General features: G+C 45.7%; 1 protein-coding gene across 2 annotated transcripts in view; it reads left to right on the forward strand.

The window, feature by feature from the left end:
• Window positions 1-22,575, forward strand: part of LAMA5 (laminin subunit alpha 5) — a 200,918-nt gene that overhangs the window by 128,364 nt on the left and 49,979 nt on the right. The window contains exons 24-41 of one of the 2 annotated variants that reach the window (XM_081916565.1): window positions 2,901-3,043; window positions 3,133-3,239; window positions 3,379-3,532; window positions 5,025-5,185; window positions 6,569-6,677; window positions 7,853-7,950; window positions 9,577-9,778; window positions 10,992-11,118; window positions 12,025-12,164; window positions 12,433-12,548; window positions 13,732-13,943; window positions 14,992-15,196; window positions 16,808-16,952; window positions 18,184-18,324; window positions 19,513-19,674; window positions 21,020-21,121; window positions 21,221-21,304; window positions 21,916-22,146. In XM_081916565.1, the coding sequence (XP_081772691.1) occupies window positions 2,901-3,043; window positions 3,133-3,239; window positions 3,379-3,532; window positions 5,025-5,185; window positions 6,569-6,677; window positions 7,853-7,950; window positions 9,577-9,778; window positions 10,992-11,118; window positions 12,025-12,164; window positions 12,433-12,548; window positions 13,732-13,943; window positions 14,992-15,196; window positions 16,808-16,952; window positions 18,184-18,324; window positions 19,513-19,674; window positions 21,020-21,121; window positions 21,221-21,304; window positions 21,916-22,146 (2,639 nt within the window). The remainder of the gene's footprint in view (window positions 1-2,900; window positions 3,044-3,132; window positions 3,240-3,378; window positions 3,533-5,024; window positions 5,186-6,568; window positions 6,678-7,852; window positions 7,951-9,576; window positions 9,779-10,991; window positions 11,119-12,024; window positions 12,165-12,432; window positions 12,549-13,731; window positions 13,944-14,991; window positions 15,197-16,807; window positions 16,953-18,183; window positions 18,325-19,512; window positions 19,675-21,019; window positions 21,122-21,220; window positions 21,305-21,915; window positions 22,147-22,575) is intronic. The other variant, XM_081916566.1, reaches the window with a different exon arrangement.

The raw sequence follows: 22,575 nt of genomic DNA on the forward strand, positions 1-22,575 counted from the left end.
TTGCTGGCTGATTTGCTTTCCTTGTGGCCAGGTTGTGCAGTGTGATGTGTGCGCGATACATTCAGATGATGTGGAGGATGAGTGCATGCCCCACCCCCACCCCCACCCCCAAAAAGGTTCCTAACTTGATTAAAATAATTTTTGCTTCTTGGAAACAAATGGCTTTATTCTTAAGGCTATGTGATATGATAAGGATTGTTTGTGCAAGAGACTTCACCTAAATGCATTGACTTTGCTAACCTGGCCACTTATTTCTGCAAACTTGATCATCCCTTAAATTTCCTTGAATATGTTTTCATTATTGACTGTTCTTTATTAATGATACTTTAAGGAACAGCGTACAGATTGGTCTCTGGCCTTTATTGTCTGTGCTTTTGCAGCAATCGCTTGTGCTAGTTTTTATTATAGGACTGCAATTATTGAGGAAAGTCAGTATCCCTTTACAGTCATACCTCAGGTTACAGCCGCTTCACGTTGCGTTTTTTTGGGTTTTGGACTGCTGAAAGCTGGAAGTACTGGAACGGGTTACTCCCGGGTTTCGGCGGTCGCACATGCGCAGAAACGCTAAATCGCACTTTGTGCATGCGCAGAAGCGCCAAATTGCAACCCACGTTTGTGCAGACGCAGGTTGCGAATGCTGCGGGTTGCAAACGTGCATCCTGCACGGATCACGTTCGCAACCTGAGCATCCCCTGTACTCTTTCCCCCTCATTTGCAAGATGAATATATACCACATCTCACTGACTGTTAAGGTTGCCCTACTTTGTGTGGGGGAAAGAGAGAGATGGGGGGAGATTGGAACTAGTTCTGAAGGGGTACTATCTCTTGTTCATGTTGTATGTCTCTCTGCAAATGTTTTGTTTGTTTGTTAGATTTATACATTCAATACAGCTGCTCTCAAGGCAGTTGGCAATAAGATGAAATAATACAACCAACTGGTTAAAAAATAAAATAAAACTGGAGAAGAATATCGCAAGCCATGCAGGCAAAACAATTGTGTGGGTCTTTCTAATGCTATTCCTTCAAAATTCAGATCTTGGGACGTGGGTGGCGCTGGGGTCTAAACCACTGAGCCTCTTGGGCTTGCCAATCAGAGGGTTGGCAGTTCGAATCCGTGCGATGGGGTGAGCTCCCTTTGCCCTGTCCCAGATTCTGCCAACCTAGCATTTTGGAAGCATACCAGTGCAAGTAGGTAAATAGGTACCACTACAATGGGAGGGTAAACGGTGTTTTCGTGCACTCTGGCACTTCTCACTGTCCTCCGTGCACCAGAAGCAGTTTAGTCATGCTGGCCACATGACCCGGAAAGCTGTCTGTGGACAAATGCCGACTCCCTTAGCCTAAAAAGTGAGATGAGCACCGCACCCCACAGTAAAATTGGACAGGACTTAACTGTCCAGGGGTCCTTTACCTTTTACCTTTACATCATTGGGAGAGTACGGCCCTTGCATCCAGCTTCATTTATGTATTGAAGGACAGCAGCAATATAAAACAATAACAAGTTAGGAGGCATCCAGGGTACAGTGAACATTAATTTTACTCATTTATTTTATATTCAGTTTATTTTGTTTTGAGTGAATGTTTTTCATCGGGGGCAGCTGTAGACATTGTTGCAAAGAATTCAGTTTTCAACAATGGATACAGAACGCAGTTTTCAGCTAGAAATAACAGTGGGCTCAAAAAAAGCTATGCATTTCAAGCATACTTTGGCTGGAAACTTCCTCCTTTCTTTGCGAAGCTGAGACACCTGGATGTTGCAAAGTTTGCAACATCAACCTGTTGATGGAATCTTTTGAGGGTGTGTTGAGACACAACCAGGGGTCAGCAAGGCTTACTGGGCACGGGCCGGATCACTCCCTCAGAGATCCTCCATGGGCCAGACCAGCGCAGCGCCACGCCAGAAATAGCACCTGCACATCTCCGCGGTGCCAGAAATCGCATCTGCCCATAGAATCATAGAGTTGGAAGAGACCACAAGGGCCATCGAGTCCAACCCCCTGCCAAGCAGGAAACACCATCAGAGCACTCCTGACATATGGTTGTCAAGCCTCTGCTTAAAGACCTCCAAAGAAGGAGACTCCACCACACTCCTTGGCAGCAAATTCCACTGTCGAACAGCTCTTACTGTCAGGAAGTTCTTCCTAATGTTTAGGTGGAATCTTCTTTCTTGTAGTTTGGAACCATTGCTCCGTGTCTGCTTCTCTGGAGCAGCAGAAAACAACCTTTCTCCCTTCTCTATGTGACATCCTTTTATATATTTGAACATGGTTATCATATCACCCCTTAACCTCCTCTTCTCCAGGCTAAACATGCCCAGGTCCCTTAGCCGTTCCTCATAAGGCATCGTTTCCAGGCCTTTGACCATTTTGGTTGCCCTCCTCTGGACACGTTCCAGTTTGTCAGTGTCCTTCTTGAACTGTGGTGCTCAGAACTGGACACAGTACTCCAGGTGAGGTCTGACCAGAGCAGAATACAGTGGCACTATTACTTCCCAGACGCCTGAAATCGCGCCCATGGGTCTTAGGTTGCCGACCCCTGGTCTAGACAAATGAATGTGGAACATGGCAAGCTGCTCACCAGGTACACATGGTCTCCTTTTCCACGAGGAAGATGAAACCGCAGAGAATTAATTTGGAAACTCTTCCTCCGTTTGACTATGGTTGCAATTTGTGGGCAGTCATTTAATTTTATCCTGATTTTTAAGCTGTATTTTAATCAATTGTTTGATTGTGTTTTAATGTATTTGATATTTGATGTTAGCTGCCCTGAGCCCGGTCTTGGCTGGGGAGGGCAGGGTATAAATACAAATTTACTGACTTTTGAAACTCCTCGGAACCACTCCAGAAATCTCGCACGCCTTTTAGATGGAAATGAAAGCTGATTTTTTTTCCTATCTGCAGATACAGAACAGACAAAACAGATTGTATTTGTGCCCACAAAAGAGCCGGCTTTTGTCACCGTTCCTCAGAACAGCTTTGGGGAGCCGTTTGTGCTGAGCCCCAATGTGTGGTCTCTGGTCATTGAAGTCGAGGATGTAGTACTGGTAAGGGTGACGGTCCTCCCCTCTTCTCCCCTTTTGGTCAGGACCATGGCGAAAAGAACTAAGTCTTGCATTTCTACCCTTCATTCCAGGATTACATGGTCCTGTTGCCCAGTTCCTACTACGAGGCTCCTATATTGCAGCTCAGAGTCTCAGATCCTTGCACCTACAGCCCAGCTCCAGAACAAGTTGGTCAGAAGTAAGGCTTCCATTTCCATCTTTGCTATAGGATTAGATCGTACTGGAGCCGATATCCTTGGCTCAGATTTCCAGTACTTCATTCTAGCAGACACCGTTATACTGAGAGAGAGAAAAAAGCTATTCCTCTTCCTTTCTAGCTGCCTCCTGCATAAGTACGTGCCTGTGGAGCAGTTCCCCTTTGGGTCAGGAGACGATGCTATATGTAAGGTGGACAACAGCTTGCCGAGACCCTGCCCGAAAGTGCGGGTTTTGCCTACCTACCCTGAGATGGTGGAATGCAATGGAAGAGATGTAAGTGGTCCTGCTCACACTGATGCTATTCTAAAGGCAGCCCTGTTTAGGGAAGCTTTTACTGTTTAATAGGTTATTGTATTTTAGTGTGTTGTTGGAAGACGCCCAGAGTGGCTGGGGAAACCCAGCCAGATGGGCGGGGTATAAAAAATAAATTATTATTATTATTATTGTTATTATTATTATTATTATTATTATGCATCAGTGAAAGCTTGTAGTGCTGCTCTCTAGCTAATAATAATAATAATAATTTATTATTTGTACCTCACCCATCTAGCTGGGTTTCCCTAGCCACTCTGGGTGGCTTCCAACAAAGATTAAAAATGCATTAATTGTATTAATTAAGAAGCATTGCACTCTTCTCCAGGTAGCATGAATTTCTTTCTCCCCATTGGTCACCTTGCGTTAATCTAAGCACTGTCCCTGATGCTTTTTGGGAAGTACTTTTAACTGGCCAGATCTGTTGATGATACATAATGGCCACATGAAATTTCCATGTTGAGAGGCAGAGCACCACTGAATTATGTGCAGTTGGGGAGCAACAGCAAGGGAGGGCTGTTGGCGTCGTCTCCTGCTTGGGGGCTTCCTGTTAGGGAATCTTTAGATGCTGGACTTAGATGGACCCAACTGGATCCAATCCAGCAGAACTCGTCTTAGGTTCTTGAGATGTGGGGAGTGTGTATCTGGGAGCCAGCGTGGTGCAGTGGTTAAGAGCGGTAGACTCGTAATCTGGTGAACCGGGTTTGTGTCCCCGCTCCTCCACATGCAACTGCTGGGTGACCTGGGGCTAGTCACACTTCTCTGAAGTCTCTCAGCCCTACTCACCTCACAGAGTGTTTGTTGTGGGGGAGGAAGGGAAAGGAGATTGTTACCCGCTTTGAGATTCCTACTTAGGGTAGTGATAAAGCAGGATATCAAATCCAAACTCTTTTTCTTCTTGTATTAAGTTCAGACTAATAGCCATAGTCCAGACACCTCAGAGGCAATTGTTAAACAACTATAGAATTCATAGATCATTAATTCTGTTTCTTGGCCTACAAACAGAAGAGTCAGATGCAGAAGGGTTGACTGCAATTCTGCTTGCTTATTGTGGAATAAGTCCTTAGTGGGACTTAGCTTCCAAGTAACTAAAAATAGGATTGTACTGCTAGGCTGATTCTAATTTAATGTTTTCTTCTACAGGAGTGCTTTCCCCCAGAAAATGCAATGCTGGAGTTGAAAAACATGGCTTCTGGCTTCTATCGTGTTTCTGTCCCGTTACAACAAAAGATACACATATTTCAATTCTGGTTTAATTTCATATATGTGTCTTAATGAACCATAATTCCCCCCAAAACATTTCCTGGAGCATGGAAGATGACATGCCAAAAGTTGACTTGTATGAGATTTCATAGTGTGCTTGTTTCGAAGCATAGATTTAGATTTATGTCAGGACCTCCTGAGCCCCAGCATAATGTGCTTTTCTCTAATATCTGCTTATTCTTGTGTGCAGGTGGAAATACAGCTGTCAATTGCCATACCCCAGCCAGGGAAGTATGCACTCCTGGTTGAATATGCCACTGAGGATACTCCACAAACAATCAATGTTGCGGTCAGCTCACCGCAGCTTGCCGTTCAGCAGGGCACTCTCCTTATATACACCTGCAAGTACAGGTATGCCCTCAAGATGCAAGACAGAGTGCGGGCCTAATGGAGGAACAGACACTCCTCATTATGTTGCATAGTTTGTGACTAGAGCTTTCTTGCTATTTCATTCTACTGTTGTTATTGTGGGGGCTGTCTCAGAATTAGCAGTTAGTCTTCTTGAGCTGTAAGCATCTGTTAAATTTCCTTGGTTATAACTGGGCCAAAACAAAGATCCATCCCATGCAATTAACTTGCATTATCTCTTTCAAAGCAGCTGATTGAAGGAAGACCGAGAGAGAGAGATCAAGGTTATGGGGATCTTCCGCACACTTCTAAAGTGTCTGCTGGAGAATTTGCAGGGAAATTAACAGGGATTTAGTAAAGAAGCCACAATAATAGAGAGCAGGACAATGCAGCCTATGGTTATTGCTCAACTAGGGAGGGGAGGCAATGAGTTGATAGTCTGCCTGTCCTGTTACTCAGTATAATAAGTACTTCCTGCTTTGCAGAGCCAATGTAGCATATAGTGGTTAGAGTACCAAACCTAAGACTGGAGAGATGAAGGTTCAGATCCCCCCTCTGGGTCAGTCACAGCTTTGGGTCAGTCACAGCCTCTCAGCCTGACCCACAGGGCTATTGTGAGAATAAAAGTGGAATGGGGGAGAGTAACTTATATGAAGCCTCTACCTCCTTCGAGGATATACAGCAGGGGTCAGCAAACTTTTTCAGCAGGGGGCTGGTGCGCTGTCCCCCAGACCTTGTGGGCGGCCGGACTATATTTTTTGGGGGAAATTAATGAACGAATTCCTATTCCCCACAAATAACCCAGAGATCCATTTTAAATAAAAGGACACATTCTACTCATGTAAAACACACACTGATTCCCTGACTGTCCGTGGGCCGGATTTAGAAGGCGATTGGGCCAGATCCGGCCCCCGGGCCTTAGGTTGCCTACCCATGATATTATACAGGATACAATAAGCAAGGACTGAATGGTCTGAAGTCAATTTGCATTCCATGCAGTTGTGTGAAAGGCACGGGCTCTTAGTATTGCATATACCAGTGCCAGAAACCTGGACCAAGAGTCCATGTTCTTAGAAGAAGGAGGGGTGAAATTGAAAATAGCATGAGCCTCCTAAGCCTTGGTGCTCTATTTAAGCAACTAGACAGTATATTTATATAAATGATAGATTTATGGCATTGTCTGGGAACTCCTTCGACTTCAACCCGTGACCTTAACGATAGGAAATGAAGACCTGGATATCCTTGGGAAACACCCCGATGCTATTACTCAAAGAAAGCAATTCAAAGAGTTACAAGGGAAACCACCAAGGAGGTGGGGTGGGGTGGGGAAGAGTACTTGGCAGGATAAGACTATCCTTGAGCTTGACCGCTGCTTTTGTCTTGCAGTTTCCTCTGCCGTGGGATAGTTTTAGATTCGCTAAATCGCTTGGCAGCTTTCGATCTGGCCACCAAAGCTACGATTCAGTTCTCCGCAGATCAGGCCCACTTTTTCTTGGTAAGCCTTTGAAGCAAAGCATTGCCAGACTGTGGCAAAATGTCTGCAGCAAACCTGACAATTCGAAGGTGGGAGCAAGTGGAAGAGGAGGAATATTAGTGGCTGTGGGGTGGGGAAAGACTGGAGATGGGAAGCCGGCTTTGGACACTGAAATATATTCGGAGTCGAGTGTGGATTTCATGCTCTTTATTCAGCTCATAGTAGTGAGGAATGGAAGTTCCCCTGAAATGTCTGCTTTATATACATTATTTACACAATGGGCCCCATGTGATTGGCTAGTTCCAGGATTCTCCTGTAGGCCAATCAGGTTGCGGATTCACTTCCACCTGGAGTTGGATTGGGTGGCTCCTGCGGACCAATCAGATGCTGCATTCTGGATCCTGTTGTTCTAGGACCAGTCAGACTGCTGCATTCTGGATCCTATTCAACTCAGTACATAACAGACACAGTCTGAGCCAAGGAGTAAGAAGGCATGATGCAAGCTCTAAGATTTCTGCGTTTCTGTTCTCAGTTCAGTGACAGGAAAAGGTTTCATTTGCTCTTGAGAAGCAGTCAAGATGAATAATGCTTTTTGCTTTGGAGAAGGTATCAAACTTGGTGGGTCTATCCCACTCTTAGTCTATGGCCTTAGTCTTCCCATTTCCCCCTTACTAGGAAGAGAATCTATTTATCCTGCCCTTTTATTTCCATATCATAGGTAGCACCAGAATTATTTCAATTTAGTTTCTGGGAAATAATTATGGGGTTTGCATCAGAATTATCTAGATCTAGTTTCTGGAGGAATATGGAAGTTCACCACAATAAAAAGTCACTTCCTTGCCAAAGAAGCTTTTACTAGGAAATGCTGATGCAAACATCACAACATCTGGATGATATGAGCCAGTAACCACTCTGGTAACATATCTTGTGAGGACACAGCGTAGACTGCAGCTGTTAGTTCTGGGACTAGACAAAATGTGAAACAGATTTTGTCTCATCACACAGACACCTGCTGCATTCCTCCATAGGTCTCTGCTTTGGATGTTTTGTTGTGTGAACAGCAAATGTGAGAGTTCTAAATTGTCCTACATAAAATGTTTCTAAAAGTAATATTTGCACTGACCTAGAAGCAAAAGCACGAGTGGTTCTCCTCTCCACCATGCCCAACCTTGTTTTTCCTTCTCTTCTGTCTTTAGCACAAAGTGTACCTCATCCCATACGAACAATTCACATTAGAGTTTGTGGAACCAAATGTTCACTGCATCAGTGTCCATGGAGCATTCTCACCGAACAGGTAAAGGTCTTTAAAAGATGTATAATGCTTAAAACCGAAGCTTCCACTGGTCTCTCACCCAGGCAGTTGACCAGGTCTAGTTTTAACGGTGTTACAGTGCACATCAAATGCTTCAAAAACCATTCACTAGATCCTGTTAATGGCTTAAAGAGTTCTCAAATGATTGAAGACGAACGTGCCCCAGAGTCACTGCCATGGCGCCTTGTGTTATACCAGGTGTGGCAAACGTTTGGCCCTCCAGATGTTGCTGTGCTACAACTCCCATCATCATCCCTGTCCACTGGCCATGCTTGCTAGGGCTGATGGAAATTGTAGTTCAGAAACATCTGGAGGTCCAGAGGTTCCCCACATTTGTGTTAGGCTTTATATGCCATCGTCTTATTTCAATGTGTTATGGGTGGTATTGTATTTTAATTAGTTAATAAGGTCAGCATGTATGGTGCTTTACAAGAATTAACATAAACAAAAGACAAGTGTGAAGGACAGGAGAAGAAGCATGGGTAACCTTGAATGATTGGACCAGAGCAAGTGCAGTCACATTATGCTTCATTTCACTTACAGGTAGTATCTTGCAAGACAGTGTAAAGAGTGCTTGAGCACCATTTAACTACTATTGGGGTCAGATGTGGGTGTCCAGGATTCTCCACAGCTAATTCTCAAATTCCATTAGAGAGTCCACTTGGAATGATCTGTGGAATTTTGTATGTGTGATATGTGTATGCATTGGTCTGAACATTGTCATCAGTAGCCCTTGGTATCTGTTGAATGTAGGTATCTCAGTGGGCAGCTGCAGTAGCTAATTTTTGCCAGGGATTGGAGACAATATAATATTGGGAAGGTAGCTAGTACTTGGCACAGGAGAGTAGACACTTGAGGCTATGAAGTAGAAGAGGCACCACGTTTTTTCCTAAGGAAGTATGGAGAAAGGTCCATCTAAGTGAGCGTCCTGTTCCCTGTGATAGCTAATCAGATGTCTCTGGGAAGCCTCTGAGCAGAACTTGAACCCAACAACTGATTCCTGGTGACCTACTTCCTCTGAACTTGAATGGTTAATAGTCATTGCTGGACCTACCCTCCATAAATATGCTTAGCCCCTTGTAAATGTATATTCCCACTCAGAACTAGGAGGACACCCTATGATGGGGGATTCCTATCATGCAGATTCTTAAACCTTAGTTCTCTTGTTGTTGCCTAGTGGATAAAAGGTAAAGGGACCCCTGACCATTAGGTCCAGTCGTGACTGACTCTGGGGTTGCGGCACTCATCTCGCTTTATGGGCCGGGGGGGGGGGGGAGAATTGTCTAGTAGCACCTTATAGACCAGCTAAGTTTGTTCTGGTATAAGCTTTCATGTGCATGGTATCTGAAGAAGTGTGCATGCACACGGAAGCTTATACCAGAACAAAGTTAGTTGGTCTATAAAGTGCTATAGATAAGTTTTAGATTGTGTATAGGAGCCAGGGGAAAGATGCTGTCCCCTCTCTAATGAAGTCTTCCTGTAATTCTGTACAAGGTATGCTTTGCATTATGGGCATTTGAATTCCCTTCCTTGCTGTGTTCCCATGGGAATATTTGCCTCTTGTTTACTCCAGAGCCCATAAAATTCTTCTTCTTTTCTCCTCCAAAGTAGTTCCTGTGTCCCATCGAGGTATCAGAAGATTTCGCAGTCCGTTGTCTTGGAGGAAGGGCAGTTACTACCAGTCGCTCCAGGCTTCCCCCTGATTCATGCCTTTAGTGTCCCCCCAGTGGCTATTCCACCTGCAGCTCCACTTCAGCCTCCTACCTTATTGGACTCCTCTGCAGAGCTCATCCTGCTAAAGGCTCCCCAGGTAAGTGCGATGAAGAGGAAATTAGAAACTAGCATTGGTTGAGATCAGGCCCAATTGCCTTCAGGATCTGGCCTGCGGACTATCCATGGATCGGCGTGGGGATTCTGTTCGTTCGGGCTGCGCCATTCCCCCCCCGTGCCATTCCATTCCCACACACACACACGCACACCGCAGCGGCGCTTCCTCCCTCCCTCCCTCCCTCCCTCCCTCCCGGCTTCTGCCTGCCCCGCCTAGAGGAGGAAGGGGGCTGGGCTGAGCTGGCTGAGCTCCATTTTAAGCAGCCCCTCTCTGGATCCAGCCCTGGATCCAGCGCTGATCATCTTCCTTCAGCTGCTGCCGCTGGCACCCTGGTTCTCCTGTGGGCCAGAGAGCGGAGCGGACAACCTCACTCTGCCTACCCACCAGAAGCAGCGGTGGCAGCAGCGGCAGTGGTGGTGGTGGTGGCAGCAGCCCCAGGGAAGACATTATGAGCTAGACATTATGGGACGTATCCAGTGCTCCCGTTCCGGAGTATTATCTTCCCCTTCTCCCATGCATGCTGAGCATCCTCAGAATCAACTCTGGATGGTTCGGGGACCCTCCAGAGAATATTTTGGAGGCATGCAGGGAGAGGAGAGGGAATGAAAGCGCCATTGCACCAGTGGAACTTGGCTGGTGCTGCTTTAGAGACAACACAAAATCCATAGTGTAAGTCTTGTTGTTTCTTTAATGTGAAAGGAAAGGCTGCCCTAGGACTCCTGTGCAGTGTGTCAGGAAGTCCATATGCGAAGGAGGTTTTGGTGCTGATGTTTGTGGGCATCACCCTCTTCCTCTAATTGAAGTGGGCCACAGCAGGTGGGCAGAGAAGCAGCAGCCAAAGAGAAGAGGGGAGTTTTCAAGCTGGCACTCCCAACTATCAAAGGTTTCCACTTCCAGGGTGTGGTATCAAAACAGAGATTATGAAGGTGGGCACAGAAATGTTGGCAGTGCCCCAGATGTAACAGGGGAGTATTTCCCAGCATGTGCCCCTGCTGATTTAGCAGTCTTTTCTTGTGGAGGTACCTTTATAGGGAAAATAAATACCAGCAGAAATTCTTATATCCCAGTCTTTTCCCTTGGAGGGGCTGGTTCTGACGTAAGCGGGGCCAATGTCGCAGACACATCCTGAAATTAAAAAATCAGTGACACAAGGAAACAATAGTGTTTAGGATTCTGCCCCTGTGCTTTCTTGTAGACAACTATTGTGTTGAATGGCCACATCCAAAGTCTGGGGCGTTATGCCTTCATCCTGCACTGTTACCAGCCCAGTCACCCAACTTTTCCTGTGGAAGTGTTGATCAACGGTGGACGTATTTGGCAGGGTAAGTGATCCTCCGGTTTGTGTTGGGGCTTGTAGGGCTGGGGGCTAAGCAGTATTAATAGTAAATTAAGGGTGGGGTTCAACGAATGAGTCCCATCAACAGAAGTCTGTGCAATGGGGCTTTTGTTTAGGGAAGTTTTTTAATGTTTGATTGTTTATTGTGCTTCTAATTCTGTTGGGAGCCGCCCAGAGTGGCTGGGAAGGCCCAGCTAGATGTGTGTGGGGTATAAATAAATTATTATTATTATTATTATTATTATTATTATTATTATTATTATTATTATTATTATTTCCATCCCCTGCATGCTCCCCCCACAAAAAAACTTGGGGGACGGTCTGGAGAATCCCTAGAACTGTATGTGGGGGGGGGGAGTGGGGGTCGTTCTGTCTGGCAAGCTGAAATTCTTGCCCTGCTGGGACAATGGGCATAACATAAGGTTGACTTTCTCCCTAAGAGTGTTTAGTATATAAGCTAGCCAGTCTCTAGGAGAATGCTTCCTACAGTGTCAGCAGCAAAACCACGACACCTTAAAAGACTGCACAGAGTTATTGTGGCAGAAGGTTTCATAGACTTAGAGCCAACAGCATAGGAGCTGCCCTTAAATAGATAATAATAATAGTCATTATAGCACCAGCCCTTCCATTTTCTGCTCAGGTTCTGCTAGGACTTCCTTCTGCAACCTGGTACCCTTCCAAGTAGTTTGGACTACAATATCAGCCCCAGCCAGCATAGCTCAGAGATAATAGGATTTGCAGTCCAAAGGTTCTAGATGATAATAAGTTGGGAGAGACTATTGTAGAACATTAAGCTTGTGTGAGATGACTGCTGTCAAAGGGGAATACTTCCAAGGTATGAAAGCAGAATCTGATGAACTTAAGGTGACGTGTACTCTCTGGCTTTTTCCAGGACAGGCTAATGCTACTTTCTGCCCACATGGATATGGTTGCCGGAATCTGGTAGTTTCAGAAAACCAAATTGTTTTGGATATTACGGATAATGACTTGAGTGTGGTCATTCGTGTGCCAGAGAATAGGTACCTTTGGCTGGTATGTTCCTATCTTAATTTTGTGTGTATGTATGTGAGTTCTGCAAGAATGACTGCAATAACTAAGGGGGAATTCTAAAATATGTTTTCTCCCACTAACAGAACAGCATTTCTCTGTATGAGGTGAAGGAGGCATCCATTATGCTAGCCCCTCCACCCTGTAAAAGCAGGGAATATGTGATCTTCTTTTGTGGTGTAACAAGGGTCATCTGACTCATCAGCCTCCCCAGTTTGTTCCCAGTTTGTTTATTTGCTGTTTGATCTTTTAGGATTATATCCTCGTGGTTCCTGAAGACAGTTATGGTTCCAGCTACCTTTCAGAAGAACCACTAGACAAGTCCTATGATTTCATCAGCAACTGTGGAGTCAACAGCTTTTATATCAAGTGAGATACAAAAAATGGGTGCCACTTTGCAAAACCATAATAATAAAGTAATAATAATTTATTTTTACCCTGCCCATCTGGCTGGGTTTCCCCAGCCACTCTAAAATCTAAACCTTCTACTGAGCTTTGGGTAAGTTGACGAATACATCCAGGATTTCATCTTTAACATCAGTTCCCATTGTTGATGTGAAATTTATCACCACCACCACATCATTTTATTTGTATGCCGCCTTTCCACAGCCAAAACCACCGTCAAGGTGGTTTACAATATGAGAAGGTTCATACAATTACAAAAATAGCAAAGTAGTTGTAAACAATAAACAACACACATCACAAGTGCACAGCCGTAATTGAACAAATTCCACATCGATAATACAATCCGAAATAAAGATAAAAAAATTAACAACAACAACCCCCCCATAAATAATATCTCAGCCCAGCGGTTTTCAACCAGTGGGGCCCTGACACCCTGGGATGCCTTGAATGATGGTCAGGGGTGCCACAGGCAACACTGGTCTCTGTCCCTCTTTCCTTACCTCCCTCCTCGGATGCCCTCTCGCATTTCTGTCTCCCAAAGGCTTGCACAGCCGTTTGTTTCAGCAGCCCTGGCTACAAGCTCCCCAGGTGAATGGTGCCTCTGGGAATGGCCAGGGGGTGCTTTCCAGGCCCCTGTGGGGCAGTGTAAGGAAGCACCTCTCTTTGTGGCTGGTCAGGGGCAGCTCAGAAACCAGGGATGGTAACAGCAGCTGCCCAGAGAACTCCCAAGGAGAGAGCAGAGGAGAGGATATTCTTTTCAGCAGCCTCAACTTTTGTAGCTGGAGTCAGGAATCCATCCTCCTATGCCAGGTGGGAAAAGCCCTGCAAGGCAGCAAGCAGATCTTCCAGGTCTCACACCCAAGGCGGCTTCCCTTAATTTCCGGTTTCACCTGTCATCCTTGGAGTCAGTGCTTTTGTCATTTTGCATTTACAATATAGCTGCAGAGATGCAGAACCTGCTAATTGGTCCATAATCGGCAGCTCGGTGCCCCCAGGCTCAGAGTTCTCGCCTTTCTGCTTCTAGCCCCCAGATTTGGAAAGAGAAGCTGCAGAATGGAGCAGGCTACAAATCATAATTGATGAATTAAATGTGTGGACTGTGTACTCCTGTGAGACTCAGTGCAGCAATTTCTCCCTCTCTCTGCAGCCCTGCAACATCCTCCAAGTTCTGCCAGGACTCTGCCATATCTATCTCTCTTTTTTACAACAACGGGGCCCAGCCTTGCCGCTGCCACGAGGCAGGAGCCATCCGGAGCCAGTGTGAGCCGTTTGGTGGCCAGTGCGCTTGCAGGTCAAATGTCATTGGGCGAGAGTGTTCCCGCTGTGCTACAGGCTATTGGGGTTTCCCAAGCTGCAGACGTGAGTCTCTTGAGAGATGTTGTGCCATTCAGGGCAGATATGTACAGCATGCCAGGTCTGACTTGCATGTCGTTCAGTTTCGCTTTCCAGACTAACCTACCCAGAAGCTGCTGGGTACCTGTATTAATATTACGTGAATGGAATACTTGGTTATGGGTTTTCCTGCATCCTTATGTTTCAGTGGCAGCCTGGGAACCTGTTTTGAACGCAATGCTTTCCTTCCATAGAACTATTTTGGAGTTATATCCATGGATGACACTACGTCAGAATGAAAAAATGGATGCAAAATTTTCCAGAAGGAGGCATGAGTGGGGAATGGTCAAACTTAGTAACCAGCTCACAAATGCTTCAGGCAAAATACACATGGCTATAGAATTCCAGCAAAGCATATATGTATATTCAAGCATGGAGATTAATTGCAAGCCTATCCCCTGGCAGAATAACTTTACAACACAGCCTGCAAATATTCAATTGCCCATTTCATGCATTGTGCTTCTGAGCAGTCAAGATTGTGGAAAAGGAACTCGCTCATAATTCCCTGGCCATCCGTGGTCAATCTTTGTACATAGAAATAGAAGTCTCTTCCAGATGTCTTCCCTTGTTCAGCAGTGTTCCAAGCTGTTGCTCTGGCTGCTACCAGAAGAGACATTCGGCCTCACTTGCCAGAGAGCAGGAGAAGCAAGATGCTTCTTACCATTCACAGCCCCAATGGATCCTGCTAGTTGGCTGTTCACTGAGATGGTATTTTATATACAGAATAAATTAGCACAGCAGCTGTTGTTTCCTCAGCTCTGTTTCTACTTTAGATTTAATGGCTGAAAAATACGCACACATGCTTCTAATTTCCTACAGAGTGCCTGTTGAGAATTTATGAACAAGGCCTGTGTGGGCAACTGGAATCTTGTGCTACTAAACTTATTTATTGGCATGTAATTGGAAGTGTCTTGCAGATTCAGATACATTCCAGTATCCACTAGACAGATACTCTGGGCTTAACATGTGGTGTGTGTGTGTTTTGTGATATGCACCTGCCTGCTTTCACTTGCAGCCTGCAACTGTGGAAGCCGCCTGTGTGACGAACTGACGGGGCAGTGCATCTGTCCACCACGCACCATCAAACCCGAGTGTATCGTCTGCGAGCCCCAGACCTTTGGCTGTCACCCACTGGTTGGCTGTGAGGACTGCAATTGTTCTAGTCCCGGGACCCAAGATCTGGCAGAGCCAGGATGTAACGTAGACAGTGGACAGTGCAGGTGGGTAATTATGGATGCTACTTCCATGCATAATTGGGCGCCAGCTGCAGTGGCATCTGAATATCTTTCTCCGCTGCTTCGCTTTATAAATAAAACTCGTCTGGACAGTTGATGCTTTTGGCCAACTCTGGTTTTGGCCAGTCCCCAAAGTTGAGCTGCATGAGAATGTGAACTCTGAACAAGGCCACATTTTGGTGGCCTCTTTCTCCCCTGCAGGGGTCGTCCTGGTGTCTACAGGACTTGTGCTTGTATATCATTGGTGGGTGGGTTTGTCTACACTACCTTTGTGGCTTTCTGCCTCCCCAACGAAGTGGGGGACATTGCCTGTGGTCCTCTATCTTCCTTGAGTGCTTATGTTTTATGGTGTTTTATATTTTGCTGGAAGCTACCAAGAGTGGCTTGGGCAACCCATTCAGATGGGCAGCGGATAAATAACAAAGTTGTTATTGTTGTTTTCTGATATCGCTGAGCCCCATACTAGTCAGACCTCTGAGTGTATTTCAAGCATTTCATTTTGGAAAGGTTGATTGATTTGTCTACTTGATTATCCCTTTGATCTGTCTAAAAAGCCCTGAGTCATCTCTGCATTCAGCACAGTCCTTTGTCTCCCAAAACAGCAGCCACTCATTGTGTATTGGCTGCAGCATTTATTTCCTCTATTTTCTGAATTCAGGAACACTGTTGGCCTTTGGGGGTGGGGAGCAAAACAAGCCATTGCTTGCTGAAGATTCATTACATTAGCTCAATTAGCAGAACTTTACTGCCTGGCTGTGCTGGAAGGGCAAATAAAAAGAAAATAAATATTTTAGGATCAAAAACAACAAAACTCATTCTGGATCTTTATGGAGTTTTGTAAATTTCACCTTAAATGTAGCACTAGTATGATGCACAGGGCAGGAGTCAAAGAGAAAAAGTTCCCCTTTCAAGTGTGAAGGCTTTGAATCCATCCTTGTTCTATTCTAGGAAGGGTACTTCTAGCCATCGTAGCTAAATAGAACTTACACCTTCGGAGAGCGTGTACCAGATGCTGGGGACAAACAGTAAACAGCTTGCCTTCGTATCCTGCTTATGGGCTTCCCAGAAACATCTGGTTGACCTTTATTCAAAACAAAATGCTGATTTAGACGGAGCCTCAAACTGATCCTGCAAAGCTGTTCTTGTGTTTTCCTGTGTACGCCGCTGTTCGTTTCAAAGTGCAGGAGTCAAGAGATAGGGCTCTTGAGCGCCAGAAGTCTCATTTGTCTTGTCTGTCCCTAGAAGTGTCACAGTCATTGCTATGATATATAATTGAGAGATGCAGCACAGGAGATTTGTAAGCCTTGCAAACAACAGGGCTTCAAATCACTTGAGTCACTTGATCCTTCCCCAATCTCGTGCCCTCCAGATGTTGGGCTCAACCCCCCATCATCCTGGCCCTTTTTTGGCCATCCTGGCTGAGGATGATGGGAGGTGGTCCCCCAAACCTTTGAAGGGGGCAGCAAGTTGGAGAAGGCTGAACTGACTCAACTGGTTCAAAGCCGCATATCCGCAGGGCTTATAAAGGCTCAGTTGGTTCATCCTGAGTTAGAAGCTGGAAGGAAAGCAAACAAATATGAAATTTGTCCCTTCCAGATGCAAACCCAACATAGTAGGACGTCAGTGTGATCTCTGCGCTCCAGGCTACTATGGCTACCCAAACTGCAGGAGCTGCAACTGCCACCAAGCAGGGACAAAAGCAAGTGTGTGTGATCCAGTCACTGGGCAGTGCCACTGCAAGGTAAGTCTGATACTCTGGTATTTGCTTGCCTCTTGGAAGTGGGCTTATGGGTAAAAAGCTGCTGCATCAAAATGCAAGAGGCAACCTATCGGTGCTTTCAGTTCCCAGAATGAGATTCTCAGCAAGGTTAATCATGTCTTGTCTGCCACCACTTAGCTGTTCCCTTACAAACGACGGGGCTTTGCATCAAGTGCAGGAATTGTATCTTACTGGCTTGTGTGAATGAATGGGTGCCAACCAGCGCAGCTCCACTGGAACAAGCAGTGCTGGAAAGCAGTGAGTGGGAAGAACAATGCTATTGAGGCACCATGCTCTGTCACGGAATGTGATTTCGCCTGGAGTCTCCTGGAGGTTTGATTTATATCACAGTGGGATGAAAATTGTATGCCTAAGGCACATCCTTTGTAGAACAAATCTGCAGGGCTACTTTGCAAACAGGCAAACTCACACCCACCTATGCTTGAGGGCGACAGCGGAAAAACACACCTCCGGTTCCCCCCACTCCCCAGCCCCACACACGCCATGGGGCAAACATTACTCACGTACAGTTTAGTTAGGAGTTGGTAGTCAGAAACAAAGTTTGTAGAAAGCCTTCCCAACCAGCCCCATGCAAGCTGGCTGTAGGGTAGGCAAGCCCTTAAAAAGCAAGCAAGAAGCATTTCAGGGCTGTATAGAGTGATGGTGACTGATACACAAAACAGCGTAGCCCCTCTTTTTGTCCTAATGCCCTAATTCCAGCCACATGTGATTAAAAAGTCCAGGATGGTGCTGCATTGCTGCCCTCCTGGCAGTAGTGTCACTGGGAGGGTCTGGGGCAGCAGACAAGGTTGGGGCAATGGGGTTGCACCAGCAGAGTCAATCCTGTGCTCCCACTGAGGAGCTTGTGCAGCCCTGACTTTGCCACCACTGCTGTGCTCCTGCACCATCTTGGTAAGCGGCGTTAACTCTCACTTGCAAGGGTGCCAGCGCAGCACTGGGCCAGCCGGTTTTGAAAAGGATGGCATTTTCTTTTCTGTATGGAGATTTTGCAGTCAGGTGAACGACGGCACTGCAGAAGACTGCCGCTTTCTCCTGTATGCCTGTGTCGGTGTCTCATCATGAACAGTGATTTTGTGCTCCTCGGATAGAAGAACCCCGGGCTCTTCTTTTTCCTGTTTTCCTACATCTTGGCCAGCAGGCCAGTGAACAAATGTGAACACGTCTTTCTTCTATTTGTTTCGAACCTTTACAGGAGAATGTGGAAGGTGCAAGGTGTGACCAGTGCCACCTGGGGACGTTCTCTCTGGATGCCAGCAACCCAAAAGGCTGCACCAGCTGCTTCTGTTTTGGGGCGACAGATCGCTGTCACAGCGCTGAGAAGTACCGTGTAGAGGTGAATATGTGGGCTGAGACTTTGGAGGGTGGCACCTGTAGCTGATGCTGAGGGAGGTAGTGGGATGGCACCTCAGCACCAGCAGTGACCTGAATGGGCAGAGTTTGATACCAAGTTATAAGAACATATGAAGAACTCTGCTGGGTCAGGTCAAAGTTCTGCCTAGTCCAACATCCTGTTTCCAACAGTGGCCAGTCAAGCTACCTTTCAGAAGCCCAAAAGCAGGACATTAGGGTGACAGCTCTCTCTCTCCCTCTCTCTCTCTCTCTCTCATTTCCAATACAGTGGTACCTCAGGATGCGAACTAGATCCGTTCCAGAGCCCCGTTCGCATCCTGAACAGAACGTAAGACGTGACAGCGCGTCTGCTTGTGCGCAGGTCGCGTTTTGCCACTTCCGCGCATGCATGTGATGTTGTTTTGACCGTCTGCGCATGCTCGAGTGGCAAAACCCGGAGGTAATGCACTCCATTACTTCCGGGTCACTGCGGAGCGCAACCCGGAAGATGGTAAAAGAATCCTCTTCTAGCTCTTCATTCCCAACCTGTTATGCATTCTGAGAAACGTAATGCCATCCTGTTTCAGATAAATTGTTGGTCGCAGCAGTAACAGTACTTGACAACAGCAGAGACCAGCTGCAATTGCACGATTTAGTCTGGGTTTTTTTTAAGTGTTTAAAGTATATGGGCAAGCTTGAAGGCCTGCATTTTCTGATGATGTTGTTGTTTAGTCATTTAGTCGTTTAGTCATGTCCGACTCTTCGTGATCCCATGGACCAGAGCATGCCAGGCACTCCTGTCTTCCACTGCCTCCTGCAGTTTCATCAAACTCATGCTGGTCACTTCGAGAACACTGTCCAACCATCTCGTCCTCTGTCGTCCCCTTCTCCTTGTGCCCTCAAGCTTTCCCAGCATCAGGGTCTTTTCCAGGGAGTCTTCTCTTCTCATGAGGTGGCCAAAGTACTGGAGCCTCAGCTTCAGGATCTGTCCTTCCAGTGAGCACTCAGGGCTGATTTCCTTTAGAATGGATCGGTTTGATCTTCTTGCAGTCCATGGGAGTCTCAAGAGTCTCCTCCAGCACCATAATTCAAAAGCATCAATTCTTTGGCAATCAGTCTTCTTTATGGTCCACTCTCACTTCCATACATCATTACTGGGAAAAGCATTTCAGATACTTTTCTTTACCTTTAGTTTATGGACATGAGTGGGTGGAGTTTGCTCAGCGGAGACCGCCAGGAAGTCCCCACCTTGGTCAGCTTGGAAAATCAGATGGTTCGTGCTGATCTCCGGAATTTCCCAGAGGCCTTCCAGGAGCTTCACTGGCATGCTCCTAGCTCCTACCTTGGAGACCAGGTGAGTGACACCAACGCTGGCTGGAGGCAGTCTCCTCTGGTCCTTTTTGAATGTGCTGGGTATTTATTTTTTAATTACGCTAATGTTCAGAGGCCAAATTCTTTTTGTGTGTGTGTGTGCCATATTCCTTACTTATTTATTAATTTTTTACTTTTCAATTACACAGGTGTTGTTGTTTTTTACAGACATAAGAAACCACTTAACTTCACGATAAAAAAATGTATATTTTGACTTCTCTCCTTTTTGTGGTTTCTTTTGTTTCTTTTATACTTCATCTCCTAATTTATTCCTTTTATTAGTCAGAGGCCAAATTCTGATGTCTAAGGCAGATTTTGGGCTCTTGTGTACCATACATTTTAGCTACTCATTTGTACCATATGTTGACAAATGTTGGGAAACTCCAGTCAAGTTCTAGACACCCCTGAGAGACTAGAAAATGTTAAATATTGAGGAACATAAGGATCCATATTTCAGAGCATTGTTGCATTTCTGTTGATTATCATGAAATTTTATATTTAGGAGTTTTCAACTTGAATGAATGTGAATCTGGAAGACTAATAATATTTTGAAAGGTTTCGTTTTTTAAAAAAAAGCTCCCCCCCGCCCAAACAGTTGCCACCCAGTTGTTCAGAACAATGGGTTGCTATCCTCACCATCCACTAGGAGACAAGCTGTTTATTAGAAGAAAGACTTTAGGCAGTTACATTCAAAGCAAAAAAGAGCCAACACTAGAGCAAAAACAACAACAACAACAAAACCACCTGTTTTTGAAAGAGAGAAAGGTCACTAGCATCATAACTTTTCCATCTTCCATCATCATAACTTTTATATGCCTGTTGTCTTTGTCCATGGAGCTTTCTTGGCAGGGATACTGGAGTAACTTGCCAGTTCCTGCTCCAGGTGGATTACGTTTAGTCAAAACTCTCCACTATGACCTGTCCATCTTGGGTGGCCCTGCACGGCATAGCTCATAGCTTCTCTGAGTTATTCAAGCCTCTTCGCCACAGCAAGGCAGTGTGATCCATGAAGGAGAATTTTGAATATAGCTAGTGAAAATCTACCCAGCTACCTGTCACTCTCTTATGGCACTGAGTTGTATTCCCTTCACCCTCTAATCATTTAACTATGGTTGTATTGCTGCCTTTAAAAAACACGGGGGGTGGGATCAAATGTCAAATTCAAACTAATACATTTTAAGTACTCCAAATAAGCAAATTTGCACAAAGATAATTTTAAGCTCAAATTAACTTTAGCTTGGAGTCTTGAATTTTGGAGTTGGAGGAGGGGTATTTTTTTTTAAATCTAATTAATGTAGCACCATTTTGTGATCTGCCTCCAATTGCAGGTTTCCTCCTATGGCGGGTATTTACGCTACGAGCTGCACTCAGACACCCAAAGGGGTGACGTGTTCATACCGATCGAGTCCCGGCCTGATGTTATTCTCAAGGTATGGCTCAAGTTGTTCTTTCTCCTTAGACCAAATGACGCTCCATCAGCAAATGCTTCTCTTTGATGATTTATGTCTCTTTGTTTCTTCCTTTCCTAGGGAAACCAAATGAGCATTATGTTTCTTGAGAGCAACTACCCTGTCCCTGGGGACGTCTATGAAGGGCAGCTCCAACTTTTGGAGGTCAGTTCAGATGCAGGAGTTTTGCAGCTGTTGAAGTGAGAGGGAGAGTCAATAATAATAATAATAATAATAATAATAATAATAATAATAATAGAGCTCTGGTCACTGCAGGGTGATGGCGACTCTGTTCAGCGTGTCTTTTGGGGATTCACTGTTGTGTCATCTGCCTTGGAATCTAGAAATGTTTAAGTGTTTATAACTTGAATAAATTCCACAACTGCAGGAATGGGATTATTGTTTTTGTATGGGCTTGTAAAAAACCTATTTTTCACATGCGGTATGTGGGTCTAATGAGAAAGGTGCTCTGTGAACTAATTGCCACGCAGTTACCCATTTCAATTTTGATTGCTCAGATGGATAATAAGCTTGTTGGCCTTCTCTAAGAAAAAAAGCAAAAGTGTTTGCAGATGGCAAAGCACTGCAAAATGTAACTATTCAGACAAAAGGTAAAAAAAAAATCTATTTTGGGTCTTCAGTTGCATTTTGTGGCTTGGGTGCCTGCTAAGAACATGTAACTGAAGTTTTTGGTGGGATTTTTTTCCTTCATGCAGTCAGTTAAGGGGGTCATGAGTCCTGCTGATGTTGCCCTGTGACTCTTTCCTCTCCCATAGGATAACTTCAGACACAGCGAGACTCACAACCCTGTCTCCAGGGAAGAGCTGATGATGGTGCTGGCGAAACTGGAGCAGCTGCAGATCCGGGCTCTCTTCTCCCAGATCTCGTCGTCTGTATCCCTGCATCGGGTGACGCTGGAGAGAGCAACAGAGACTGGCGGGGGCCTCCAAGCCAGCAATGTGGAGCTCTGCATGTGCCCAGCCAATTATAGAGGAGACTCTTGCCAGGTAGGCGGAAACGCTCACGCCACTTTTCACACAGAGCACTCAGAACTCTTGCTCATAGAGTTAGGGGTCGCCCCCTCCGAATAGCATTCCTTTAGCAGGTAAGCAGATCATGGGCACTTCATAATGCTTCCATGTACCGTATTTTTCGCTCTATAGGACACACCGGACCACAAGACGCACCTAGTTTTAGAGGGAGAGAACAAGAAAAAAATTCTCTTCCTCTCTGCGCAGCGCTCCTTCAGCAAAGCGGCAGGAGAAACGGAGCCCCTTCAATTTCTCCTCCCACTTCACTGAAGGGACGCTGCACAGAGAGGGAAAGCTGTGCAGCGCCTCTCCAGCGAAGCGAAGCCAGGAGAGCAAGAGGGATCGGTGCGCACCGACCACTCTCGCTCTCCAGGCTTCAGCGAAAGCAATGTGAAGCCTCTGGAG

This window comes from Podarcis melisellensis (genome assembly GCF_964234715.1).
Source record: "Podarcis melisellensis genome assembly, chromosome: 6".
In the NCBI taxonomy this organism is placed as follows: domain Eukaryota; kingdom Metazoa; phylum Chordata; class Lepidosauria; order Squamata; family Lacertidae; genus Podarcis; species Podarcis melisellensis.